Source organism: Hyla sarda, chromosome 2, assembly GCF_029499605.1.
Source record: "Hyla sarda isolate aHylSar1 chromosome 2, aHylSar1.hap1, whole genome shotgun sequence".
Lineage (NCBI taxonomy): Eukaryota > Metazoa > Chordata > Amphibia > Anura > Hylidae > Hyla > Hyla sarda.
Window position 1 is genome coordinate 37,257,728 of NC_079190.1, and position 14,042 is coordinate 37,271,769.

The following is a 14,042-nucleotide window of genomic DNA, read 5'->3' on the forward strand; positions in this document are numbered from 1 at the left end:
GAAGTTAATATCGCCAACCATTCCCATTTTATTACGGTGTATCCATATAAATGGTCACCCTGTAGATCAAATAACTTTCTCTTCATGGTGATATTTCTCTGATAAATGAACTTTGAGTAATACAACGTATGAAAACTGCACAGTGTGAATGGATACCAACCCACTTATGAGTCTAATGAGTTCACCTGGGTCATTTACACACTAGCAGCCTCATGAGATGACCAAATGGAGTGATTAAACACCTGACCCTCAGCCAGAGAATTTATTGGAAACGTAGGCTGCCGTACAAAACCACATCTTTGTGCATTTGTTAAAAAAAATGGAGCCTATCCCATGCCTGCCACATCAGTAGAAAGAGGTAGGCACCAGAATTATGCACATTATTCTCTAATAATAACCACTATCCAAGCCCTACAAAAAACATAAAAAATACAGGAGATAGCATTTTCTCACATGCTCTGCAACGCAATTTGGCTCAAGTGTCTTATAACTATGGTGAATGATAAGTAGCCAACAGCCCTCATACCCCAGAAGTCCACCATCCATTCAAAGTTTTACATCTTCCGCAAAAAGCAGGGACACTTATCGGGAATGTTGTATCAGTTTAATGTGTCAAGTTCACTTTAAATACAGTATAAGCAGAGGAACGTTGTACTCGTAAAGCAACATATGAAATAACCATCGGGCCACTGAATGTGCGCCATGCTAATAGCGTAGAGCGCCACGTAAACAGTAGCACGCTGCTGAAAAATGTTGCCCGCTGTCACATCTGTATACAGTTGGTGGGACAACATGACCAACCTGAAGAAAAAACGTAGTCAGAGAGGCTTATTTGAGTGCTAGCTCTTCTGCCAATCTTTACTGCCATGTTAGCCAGGACATTACTATATGATGAGACAAGAGCTACCATAAACGGAAAATAAATAAGTCAGCGGTGGAGAGGGGTATTCACTTTTTGTGAAAGATGAGCGGCTTTACCATGCCGGCGAGGATCTTGGGTAACTGCGCCGAAATCACTTCAGTCATCATCTCAGGGAATTCCACACTCAGCGCCCGGGACTGGAGGAAAGTGTTGAGGCAATAGAGATGGAGCTTCTTCACCAGCTGTTTTATGGAAAGGTAAAGTCACAGATTAACCCCTTCCCTCTTTGGCAATTTTTCTTTTTTGCACTTTAGTTTTTTCTTCCTCACCTTCTAAAAATCATAACACTTTCAATTTTCCCCCTAAAAATCCATATGAGGGCTTGTTCTTTGCGCAAAAATTTTACTTTGTAATACCATTAATAATTTCATTACAAAATCTACGGCGAAAGCCATTTTTCAAATTTTTGAGGCCTCCGTTTCTACGCAGTGCAGTTTTTGGTAAAAATTGCACCTAATATTTATTCTATAGGTCCATATGGTCGCAAAGATACCCAATTTATATAGGTTTGTTTTTATTTTACTCCCAAAAATATATATAACTACATGCATTATAATTAATACGTAGAAAAATATCCTTTTCTGACCCCCATAACTTTATTATTTTTCCATATATAGGGCGGTATGAGGACTAATTTTTTGCACCGTGATCTGAGGTTTTTAGCGGTACCATTTTTGTTTTGATCTGACTTTTTGATCGCTTTTTATTCATTTTTTTATGGTATAAAAAGTGATCAAAAATACGCAGTTTAATTAAGGATATATTTTTATAGTTTGGACATTTACACATGCGGCGATACCACATATGTTTATTTTTATTTACACTGGTTTTTTTTTTGTTTTTTTTTATGGGAAAAGGGGGGTGATTCAAACTTTTATTAAGGAAGGGTTAAATCACATTTATTAACATTTCATTTTCATTTTTTGCAATGTTATGGGGCTATAACACTGCACACACTGATTTCCTACACTGATCACTGCCATGCAATAGCATGGCATTGATCAGTGTTATCGCCACTCGACTGCTTCTGCCTGGATCTCAGGCACGGGGCAGTCATTCGGCGATTGGACCACAAGGAGGCAGGTAAGGATCCTCCTTGTGTCCTGCAAGCTGTTCGGGATCACCGCGGCGGTCCCGAACAGCACCACTGAGCTTAGGGTGCATTCACACCACGTTCCGGATCCGGCGGGGGGAAGGGGCAAACCGGGTGCTCCCATACCCCGGCCGGATCAGCCCGTGACTCCATTTACTTTAATGATCCAACAGGAGTCAAACGGTGACTCCGGTCGGCTCAGTTTTGACCCGTATGCGGTTTTGGACCGGACCTAAAACCATAGTATACTACTGAAACGGTGTGCCCACCTGCCTCTTGATAAAGCTGCTTCGGTAGTGAAACATGTCGAGGGGGGCCGTATGAAATTGGTTTTAAACTGGGTGCCATTGTCCTATATTCCCAAGAGTAAGGGTGTTCCTGCAGGTACCTACATTGGTACAAACTGAGTACTTTCCATAGACCGGCTGGTCAGGATATTTTTCTATAGACAGGACAATATGCCACTTAGATATTTTAAACAAAATTAATGTGCGGATTCAAATCAATAAAGATTGCACTTTTAATCATTATAATTTGGTATATGGGAAGAAAAGGGTATTTTTGGGTTGCCTTTGGTGACCTATAAGTAAGTGGCTTAATAATCCACCCTCAATATATTGGTCTCATCAACGTGTGTACCAAAACGGGGAGGGAGGTAAGTAACAGTCTGTTATTTATTGATTTTAATTTTAAAAGATGGAGAGCCCCTTTAAATCTTGTTGATGTTTAATTTACTGCCATATAGTTGGGGGGAGGCAAGAATCAGTTATGTTCAGAATAATTATTTTTTTAAATTTATTATTATTGCTTTTTTTAAAGGAAATCTGTCATCAGTGTCACCTGCACTAATCTGTCAGTACAGACCGGTAGTACAGGTGGCACTGATAACAATGGTACTTATCTTGTCCCGTTCCGTGCTGTGGTTCTCTGGCAAACCTCTTCAGTATCTTCAGCTCTGAGGCCGACTTGGAACATGGGCGGAGCTTAGTGATGTCACTGAGGCTGCTTTCACACTATGAGGTTCTCCCGTTAATACACGTACGATTGAAACATAATTATTAACACACGTTAAACAACCCCATTCAAGTCAATGGTTTTTTCGTTTACCCTTTGTCACACGTTATAGCCCGTCATGACTAACGTATGTTAGTTGTGACGGGAAAAATAACGGCACATGCACTAATTTTTCACACGTCACAAGAAATGGGTAAATTAACGTACGTTATTTTTAACATTGAAGTCTATGGCCGACATACGTTAGTAAATACACCCGTTAATGCCCGTTATTATAACGGACATTATTTTTACTGAGCATGCTCAGAAGAGGTGACATCAGTAGACTCCTGCAGTGCTGGGGGACTACTACTGCTCCCATCATGGAACAGACTTGTTTCCATGCTGGGAGTAGTAATTCCCCACTGCGGGGGTCTGCCGGTGGCTGGGGAGGTTACATTAGTGTTTGTACTACTACCCCCATCATGGAACAGACTCTGTTCCATGATGGGAGTTGTAGTACAGGGGCTGAGGGATTGATCGCACGGGGTCTCACTTCTGACACCCGATGCGATCAGAGGTTATTAAGCAGGGGAGCGGGCGGCATGCTCCGCAACCCTGCGATCACAATGTATTTTTTACTTTCATTTTTTTAAATTCCCCGCGGGAATCCCTGAATGGCCGGTACTGAGGAGCCAATCAGGGATCCCTGCTGGGTTTTTAAAATGGACAATGTGAGGGGACATATGTACAATAAAAGTGTTGTGTGTGTGTGTGTGTGTGTGTGTGGGGTGGGCATAGAGCGCTATATATCTAGCCCCCGCCAGTGCATTAATAAAAATATGACCCCCGCCAGCGCATTTATAAGTATATATCTATACCCCCCGCCAGCGCATAATGTGACCCCGCCAGCGCATTTGTCCTAATTTTCTATTGCAGCGCTATATTTGAGAACCATACCTATCAGAACGTATTCAGCAGCCGACCCGCCAGATGATCCTGACAGATATACTATTCATTCATAGCGCCGGCAGCTGTATATGTATATAGATGTGCTGGGGGCAGACATATAGCGTTATCTGCGTTATTTTTTTATTTTTATTTTTTTCCTTTTTTTTCTACTCCTCCCTGGACCAGGGATTTGGGTGGTGGGCGGGAAGGGGCAGAATAGTAAATGTTTATTATTTAAATTTGTATTCGCATCTGTCTCTTTTTTGGGATGATTAATGTGATTAATGTTGTATTTATGGTTGGTGACAGTGGAATACAATGGATTGTACAGTTTTATATTTATATAAAAATGAAAATAAAGATCTGCCCCCCACAGCGCTTCTATATACATATACAGCTGCCGCGATATGAATGAATAATGTATCTGTCAGGATCATCGGCCGAGCTGCTGCTGGATGCGCTCCTGACATATATACTTGTCATATATATCGCGCTTTGGGCAGCGCTATATATGAGAAGTATAAATGTCAGGATCGCATCCAGCAGCGCCTGGTCGATGCTGCAGACAGCATTAATGTGCTGACGGGGACCAGATATATAGCGCTCTATGCCCCCCCACACACACACACACATACACAACACTTTTATTATACATATGTCCCCTCACATTGTCCATTTAAAAAAAAAAAAAAAACGGGGATCCCTGATTGGCTCCTCAGTACCGGCCATTCAGGGATCCCTGCGGGGAGTTTAAAAATGAAAGTGAAAAATACATTGTGATCGCAGGATTGTGGAGCATGCCGCCCGCTCCCCTGCTTAATAACTTCTGATCGCATCGGGTGTCAGAAGTGAGACCCGGTGCGATCTATCCCTCAGCCCCTGTACTACAACTCCCATCATGGAAACAAGTCTGTTCCATGATGGGAGTAGTAGTAGTTTTGGCTGTGGGAGTCTGTAGGCAGAGGTGTAAAAACGTCCGTACATGACGGTTAATTCACCCATTATTAAACGTCCATTAATAATACATACTGTATTTTTCGCCCTATAGGACGCACCCTATTTTTAGATGCAAAATCTAAATAATTAAAGATTTTGAACCCAATAGTGGTCTTCAACCTGCGGACCTCCAGATGTTGCAAAACTACAACTCCCAGCATGCCCGGACAGCCGTTGGCTGTCCGGGCATGCTGGGAGTTGTAGTTTTGCAACATCTGGAGGTCGGCAGATTGAAGACCACTGCATTGGAGGTAATACTCACTTGTCCCCTCCGCTCCGGACCCGTCACCGCTGCCCTGGATGTCGCTCCATCGATGTCGCCGTGTCCCCATCGCTCCGGAACATCTCTGCTGCCGGCCGGGTATCCTCGCTCTCCGTCGCCGCCATCACGTTGTTACGCACGCCGACGCACGTACGCGACGACGTGATGACGAGGAAGGAGAGCGCCGGCCATACAGGGGATCCCTGAACAGAGAAGACACCGAGGAGGCAGGTAAGGTCCCTCCCGGTGTCCTGTAAGCACTAACCCGGCTATTCAGTCGGGCTGTTTGGGACCACCGCGGTGAAATTGCGGCGGTCCCGAACAGCCCGACTAAACAGCCGGGTTAGTGTCACTTTTCCTTCAGACGCGGCGGTCAGCTTTGATCGCCGCGTCTGATGGGTTAATACAGGGCATCACCGCGATCGGTGATGTCCTGTATTAGCCGCGGGTCCCGGCCGTTGATGGCCACAGGGACCGCCGCGATAGGGGTGTATTCGCCGTATAAGACGCACCGACTTTTTCCCCCCAGTTTTGGGGAAGAAAAAGTGCGTCTTATACGGCGAAAAATACGGTAATAACATACGTTTATTAACGGGTGAACTTCATAGTGTGAAAGCAGGCTAAGCTCCGCCAATGCTCCAAGTCGGCCCCAGAGCTGAAGATACCGAAAAGGATTGCCAGAGAACAACAGCACGGGACGGGACAAGGTAAGTACCTCTGTTATCAGTGTCACCTGCACTACTGGTCTGTACTGACAGGTAAGTGCAGGTGACACTGATGACAGATTTCCTTTAAAGTTGGATAACCACTTTAACATTGACAAAAAATAACTTTGTGGGTAATAATCTACGGTTTAGTTTGGTGATATTTGAGCTAGAATAGTGCCAACTTGATAAGTATTGTAGATAGGCCATTACCCAGTGGTTCTGAGTTGCCTTCCCCATGGTCATCCACTCCACAACCCTGTATTCAGGATGACAAGTTGTGCTTTTAGGCCAAAATAGTGACCCCCTAAACAAGCAGGACACAAAAGGTCTAGCAGGAGAAAACTTAAAGGGGTATTCCAGGGAAAAACATTTTTTTTAAATATCAACTGGCTCCAGAAAGTTAAACAGATTTGTAAATTACGTCTATTAAAAAAATCTTAATCCTTTCAGTTCTTAAGAGCTGCTGAAGTTGAGTTGTTCTTTTCTGTCTAAGTGCTCTCTGATGACACTTGTCTCGGGAACCGCCCTGTTTGGAAGCAAATCCCCATAGCAAACCTCTTCTACTCCGTGCAGTTCCCGAGACAAGCAGAGATGTCAGCAGAGAGCCCTGTTGCCAGACTGATAATTATTGAAAGGATTAAGATTTTTTAATAGAAGTAATTTACAAATCTGTTTAACTTTGTGTAGCCAGTTGATATAAAATAGAAAAAGGTTTTTCCTGGAATACCCCTTTAATATAGCTTACTATGAGGGTCTATTTCAGAAATCTCCTATTAGATCTTATGGCTGATCGGTCCTCTGTACAATGAGAAGGACAGTGTAAGTGGACGTGTCCTGTATATATGGGGGTTGGGATCTCACCGATCTGGGATGACTCTGACAGACACCTTTTCGTAAGTGGTGAAATGTCATGTGAGAAGTCTGCTTGTATTTTGGGAAGCTCTTGTTTAGATATCAGGAGATTACAGTGTTTTCTAGTTTAAACTTGTTTTTTTCTTATTTTTTATCTTTCTTCTCTGCCAAGAACATACTTAACCATCTAAAAAGGATAGATAAAGAAGAGTAGAATGCGGAGGTCAAGGCTGTTCTCTGACATATATAGGACATAATCCTCTTTTATAGATACTAGTAAATGTGTCTAAATATATAAAACATATGGGCAAATACAAGTTTATTTTTAAGGTTTGGTGGTGGTGGGGGGGGGGGGGCATACTGATCGTCATTGAGAAGACACAGTGGAGTATGAAGATTTATATTCAGGCAATGTTCCATGGGAAAATAGCATGTTAGCTCTCTACAAGTATAAACAAATTGATGTCATTCCAGCCAAACCAGTCACCTCCAAAGGGAAGAAAGGGGTGCTACTATGTCCACTGTGTGATGACAGCTAAATGGCCCCCATGTACCAATTAAGAATTAAAGGGGTAATCCACTGCTCAGCGTTTGGAACAAACAGCTTGTGATGTCATAGCCCCGCCCCCTCATGACCTCACACCACGCCCCACCCCGCCCCCTCAATGCAAGTCTATCAAGTCACGCCCCCTCCCATGGACTTGCATTGAGGGGGCGTGTCACCATGAGGGGCGGGGCTATGACATCACAAGCTCCTGGCATCGGCTCCAGTGTTCGGAACTGTTTGTTCCAAATGCTGAGCAGCGGAGTACACCTTTAAGGACGGCGGGTTTTGCCCTTAGGACACTTTTAATTTTTGTGTTTTCATTTTTTCATTGTGTTTCCATTTTAAGGGCCATAACTCTTTTATTTTTCCATCCACAGTCTCATATGAGGGCTTTTTCTTTGCACGACCAATTGTTCTTTGTATGTACGGCACAACTAAATTATTACTATTTTTTATCTTTCTGCATATGGGGCTGCATTTTCTGTGGGAACCTTAGTAAATATGTTGGGTTTTTGTGAAAATGCTGGGAAAACGCTCCTTTTCGTTGACCACGCCCCCTTTCCCCAACAACCACGCCCCTTTTTCAGGCTTTCTTACCAAAATGGAGAGTTAGTCAGGTTTTTTTCAATTCTGGCGCAAATTCTGGCGCAGACAGAATTTCTGGTGCATTACGCCAGAATCTGGCGCACAACCCAAAACATGTCGGGTTTGCAATAGTAAATGAGGGCCACTATGTCATAAGTCACATGATGAAAATACAGCATGTCCTAGTTTTTTTCTCTGCTTAAAGGGATACTCCACTGCTCAGCGTTTGGAACAAAATGTTTTGAACGCTTAGAGCCGGGTGATGTCATAGCCCCGCCCCTCATGGTGTCACGCCCCTCATGGCATCACGCCCCACCCCACCCCGCCACCTCAATGCAAGTCTATGGGAGGTGGCGTTATGGCTGTCACGCCTGCTCCCATAGACTTGCATTGAGGGGACGTGTCATCATGAGGGGCGGGGCTATGATGTCATGAGCTCCCGGTGCCGGCTCTAAGCGTTAGGAACATTTTGTTCCAAACGCTGAGCAGCGGAGTACCCCTTTAACTCCTGTAACATGTCGAACACCCGAAGGACCACCAGTGGATCTAACATCACTCCTATAGTTCCTACTTCTTCTTTCTTGATGTTATTTTAGCAGGTTCTGCCAAACTGAACTGCCTGAAGTTCGAGTTGTAGCCGGACACTACTTTTGGAAAGTTCTGACAAACTCAGATTCTATGGGTCGTGTTCGCTCATCTCTACCCCTAAATGTTTTTGTTTCAACAGACAGATAAACTTTCCACCATTACTGTCTACTGTCACCTCCTACCAGTTGGTGATATTACTGAATGGAAGATTACATGGAAACCTAAATAAGGAGGGAGCACTTACCTCATGCATGGAGTCCATAACTTTAGTTAGATGATAGAACCTCTGGGAACTTGCAACAACTCCTTTATGTCTTAAGCCGATCGCTTTTGCCAATTCTCTTATGTAGTTTGACCTCATCTCATCGAAAAGACTTTGGCTTTTGAGACCTTCCAAAGGAACTGAAGAGATAGACAGAACGTTCTACATTGATAACAGTTAGAATGGAAACCTCTATAATCGAAGAAGAATTTCTGTAATGTAGGACGTAGTACAGAAAGAGATAGACAAGACACTAATGCCTAGTCTTACACACCTTCTATTTCAATGTTATATACAAGTATGGAGGATATTTTCTTGTTATCCCTCCAGAACCGATGTCTACCTCTTGATTCTGGCAACCATCTGATGATCTAGCACCAATATTTTGAAGGTTGGTAGGTAGTCTGGCATTCGGTGTTGAACCAAACATACTTAAACACTCACTTTCACATTATAAATTACAAAATGTTCCAAACGCTGGGGCAGGGACAGGCGACATCTTTTTGATAAACCCTTATAATTCCTCTATCCTGGCAATTCTCTATTATCCCCTAAAGGACTCGTTTTTCCGTTTTTGCATTTTCATTTTTTCCTCATCATCTTCTAAGAATCATAACGCTTTCATTTTTACACGATATGATAGTTTATTTTTTGTGTCACCAATTCTACTTTGCAGTGACATTAGTAATTTTACCAAAAAATCCACGGCGAAACGGAAAAAAAATTAATTGTGCGACAAAATTGAACAAAAAATGTCATTTAGTAACTTTTGGGGCTTCCGTTTCTATGCAGTGCATTTTTCAGTAAAAATGACACCTTCTCTTTATTCTGTAGGTCCATACGATTAAAATGATACCCTACTTATATAGGTTTGATTTTGTCGTACTTCTTAAAAAAATCATAACTACATGCAGGAAAATTCATACGTTAAAAATTCTCATCTTCTGACCCCTATAACTTTTATTTTTCCGCTTATGGGCCGGTATGAGGGCTCATTTTCTGTACTGTTTTCTGAAGTTTTTATCGGTACCATTTTTGTATTGATCGGACTTTTTGATCACTTTTTATTCATTTTTTCATGATAAAAAAAGTGACCAAAAATACGCAATTTTACACGTTGGAATTTTTTGCGCATACACCCTCGACCGTTCGGTTTAATTAACAAAATATTTTTATAGTTCGGACATTTCCGCATGCGGCGATACCACATATGTTTATTTTTATTTACACAGTTTTTTTTATGGGGAAAGGGGGGTGATTCAAACTTTTATTAGGGAAGGGGTTAAATGACCTTTATTAACTTTTTTTTCTCACTTTTTTTTGCAGTGTTATAGGTCCCATAGGGATCTATAACACTGCACACACTGATCTCTTATGCTGATCCTTGCAAAGCCATAGCTTTGCATGGATCAGCGTTATAGGGGGTTGATTGCTCAAGCCTGTAGCTCAGGCTTGGACCAATCAAACGCCAATCGGACGTGATGGAGCAAGGTAAGGGGACCTCCGCTCGCATCCTAGCTGATCGGGACTTTGTGATTTTATCGCAATAGTCCCGATCAGCCCGACTGAGCTGCCGGGAAGCTTTTACTTTCGTTTTAGACGCGACGATCAACTTTATTCGCCGCGTCTAAAGGGTTAATAGCGTGCGGCACAACGATCGGTTGTCCCAGCTATCATAAGCCGCCGGGATCGACCCGGTAAAATGCAGGGTCACGGCGTGAGCCCGTTTTAAATCCCGGGATCGGGCGCAGGGCGTACAGGTACACCCTGCGTCCTTAAGAGGATTATACATGAACGCCCTGCATCCTTAAGAGGATTATACATGCTTGGCTAATTTATTCCTTGTTTATTTAACAGTTTCAGACAAATTTCCTAGTCTTTCTGTTTGGAGGTCTGCATACATGGAATTGTTATGTGTCTTTTGTAGTCTGTATTTTGATAAATGCAAATTAAAAGTTGTTTTTAGAAAAAAAGAAGCATATTTCCCAACATTTTAAAATATTAAAATCAGGAAATGTAAGCTCCACCCTGGAGGGTGCCTAGGACCTCCCTCTTTTAATCTGGATTTTAGCTCGGTTTGCACGATAGGGTCAAGTATGTAAATTTATCATACGTGTCGATCCCAGAGGTGATCTCTATGCTGTACACAGGGGTTTTCCATTTCACATTCTAAATAGTTGGACAGACAGTATAGAAGGAAAACAGAGGTAGCCACATTCAGTATATGAGCGGTCCATTTCTTTCACTTCTGAGGGAGTTACAGAAACCGTGTAGTTGCTTGGCCGAGTCTGTAACTTCCATAGAACAGAATTAACTGAGCCACATCTCCATTCTTCCTTGTTACGCCGAGCGCTCCGGGTTCCCGCTCCTCCCCGGAGCGCTCGCTTCTCCCCCTCCGCTGCAGCGCTCCGGTCACGTCCTCTGACCCGGGGCGCTGCGATCCTGCTGCCAGCCGGGATGCGATTCGCGATGCGGGTAGCGCCCGCTCGCGATGCGCACCCCGGCTCCCCTACCTGACTCGCTCCCCGTCTGTTCTGTCCCGGCGCGCGCGGCCCCGCTCCCTAGGGCGCGCGCGCGCCGGGTCTCTGCGATTTAAAGGGCCACTGCGCCGCTGATTGGCGCAGTGGTTCCAATTAGGGTTTTCACCTGTGCACTTCCCTATATTACCTCACTTCCCTTGCACTCCCTTGCCGGATCTTGTTGCCTTAGTGCCAGTGAAAGCGTTCCTTGTGTGTCCCTTGCCAGTGTTTCCAGACCTTCTGCCGTTGCCCCTGACTACGATCCTTGCTGCCTGCCCCGACCTTCTGCTACGTCCGACCTTGCTTCTGCCTACTCCCTTGTACCGCGCCTATCTTCAGCAGCCAGAGAGGTGAGCCGTTGCTAGTGGATACGACCTGGTCACTACCGCCGCAGCAAGACCATCCCGCTTTGCGGCGGGCTCTGGTGAATACCAGTAGTGGCTTAGAACCGGTCCACTAGCACGGTCCACGCCAATCCCTCTCTGGCACAGAGGGTCCACTACCTGCCAGCCGGCATCGTGACAGTAGATCCGGCCATGGATCCCGCTGAAGTTCCTCTGCCAGTTGTCGCTGACCTCACCACGGTGGTCGCCCAGCAGTCACAACAGATTGCGCAACAAGGCCAACAGCTGTCTCAACTGACCGTTATGCTACAACAGTTGCTACCACAGCTTCAGCAGTCATCTCCTCCGCCAGCTCCTGCACCTCCTCCGCAGCGAGTGGCCGCTCCTGGGATACGCTTATCCTTGCCGGATAAATTTGATGGGGACTCTAAGTTTTGCCGTGGCTTCCTTTCCCAATGTTCCCTGCATCTGGAGATGATGTCGGACCTGTTTCCCACTGAAAGGTCTAAGGTGGCTTTCGTAGTCAGTCTTCTGTCCGGAAAAGCCCTGTCATGGGCCACACCGCTCTGGGACCGCAATGACCCCGTCACTGCCTCTGTACACTCCTTCTTCTCGGAAATCCGAAGTGTCTTTGAGGAACCTGCCCGAGCCTCTTCTGCTGAGACTGCCCTGTTGAACCTGGTCCAGGGTAATTCTTCCGTTGGCGAGTATGCCGTACAATTCCGTACACTTGCTTCAGAATTGTCCTGGAATAATGAGGCCCTCTGCGCGACCTTCAAAAAAGGCCTATCCAGCAACATTAAAGATGTTCTGGCCGCACGAGAAATTCCTGCTAATCTACATGAACTTATTCACCTAGCCACTCGCATTGACATGCGTTTTTCTGAAAGGCGTCAGGAACTCCGTCAAGATATGGACTCTGTTCGCACGAGGCGTTTCGTCTCCTCGGCTCCTCTCTCCTCTGGTACCCTGCAATCTGTTCCTGTGCCTCCCGCCGTGGAGGCTATGCAGGTCGACCGGTCTCGCCTGACACCTCAAGAGAGGACACGACGCCGTATGGAGAACCTCTGCCTGTACTGTGCTAGTACCGAACACTTCCTGAGGGATTGTCCTATCCGTCCTCCCCGCCTGGAAAGACGTACGCTGACTCCGCACAAAGGTGAGACAGTCCTTGATGTCTACTCTGCTTCTCCACGTCTTACTGTGCCTGTGCGGATGTCTGCCTCTGCCTTCTCCTTCTCTACAGTGGCCTTCCTGGACTCTGGATCTGCAGGAAATTTTATTTTGGCCTCTCTCGTCAACAGGTTCAACATCCCAGTGACCAGTCTCGCCAGACCCCTCTACATCAATTGTGTAAATAATGAAAGATTGGACTGTGCCATACGTTTCCGCACGGAGCCCCTTCTTATGAGCATCGGATCTCATCATGAGAGGATTGAACTTTTGGTCCTCCCCAATTGCACCTCGGAGATTCTCCTTGGACTTCCCTGGCTTCAACTTCATTCCCCAACCCTGGATTGGTCCACTGGGGAGATCAAGAGTTGGGGGTCCTCTTGTTCCAAGAACTGTCTAAAACCGGTTCCCAATAACCCTTGCCGTAACTCTGTGGTTCCTCCAGTAACCGGTCTCCCTAAGGCCTATATGGACTTCGCGGATGTTTTCTGCAAAAAACAAGCTGAGACTCTACCTCCTCACAGGCCTTATGATTGCCCTATCGACCTACTCCCGGGTACTACTCCACCCCGGGGCAGAATTTATCCTCTCTCTGCCCCAGAGACTCTTGCCATGTCCGAATACGTCCAGGAGAATCTAAAAAAGGGCTTTATCCGTAAATCCTCCTCTCCTGCCGGAGCCGGATTTTTCTTTGTGTCCAAAAAAGATGGCTCCCTACGTCCTTGCATTGACTACCGCGGTCTTAATAAAATCACGGTTAAGAACCGCTACCCCTTACCCCTCATCTCTGAACTCTTTGATCGCCTCCAAGGTGCCCACATCTTCACTAAATTGGACTTAAGAGGCGCCTATAACCTCATCCGCATCAGAGAGGGGGACGAGTGGAAAACGGCATTTAACACCAGAGATGGACACTTTGAGTATCTGGTCATGCCCTTTGGACTGTGCAATGCCCCTGCCGTCTTCCAAGACTTTGTCAATGAAATTTTTCGTGATCTGTTATACTCCTGTGTTGTGGTATATCTGGACGATATCCTAATTTTTTCTGCCAATCTAGAAGAACACCGCCAGCATGTCCGTATGGTTCTTCAGAGACTTCGTGACAACCAACTCTATGCCAAAATTGAGAAATGTCTGTTTGAATGCCAATCTCTTCCTTTTCTAGGATATTTGGTCTCTGGCCAGGGACTACAGATGGATCCAGACAAACTCTCTGCCGTCTTAAATTGGCCACGCCCCTCCGGACTC

The 14,042-nt window shown here is 45.2% G+C and overlaps 1 protein-coding gene across 3 annotated transcripts in view; it reads right to left on the reverse strand.

The window, feature by feature from the left end:
• Positions 1-564: 564 nt before the first annotated feature.
• Positions 565-14,042, reverse strand: part of PGR (progesterone receptor) — a 92,749-nt gene continuing 79,271 nt past the window's right edge. For all 3 annotated transcript variants that reach the window (XM_056561540.1, XM_056561541.1, XM_056561539.1), the window contains 2 exons: positions 8,741-8,898; positions 565-1,104 (listed from right to left, as the gene is read on the reverse strand). In XM_056561540.1, coding sequence (XP_056417515.1) covers positions 949-1,104; positions 8,741-8,898 — 314 coding nt within the window. In that variant the 3' untranslated portion in view covers positions 565-948. The remainder of the gene's footprint in view (positions 1,105-8,740; positions 8,899-14,042) is intronic.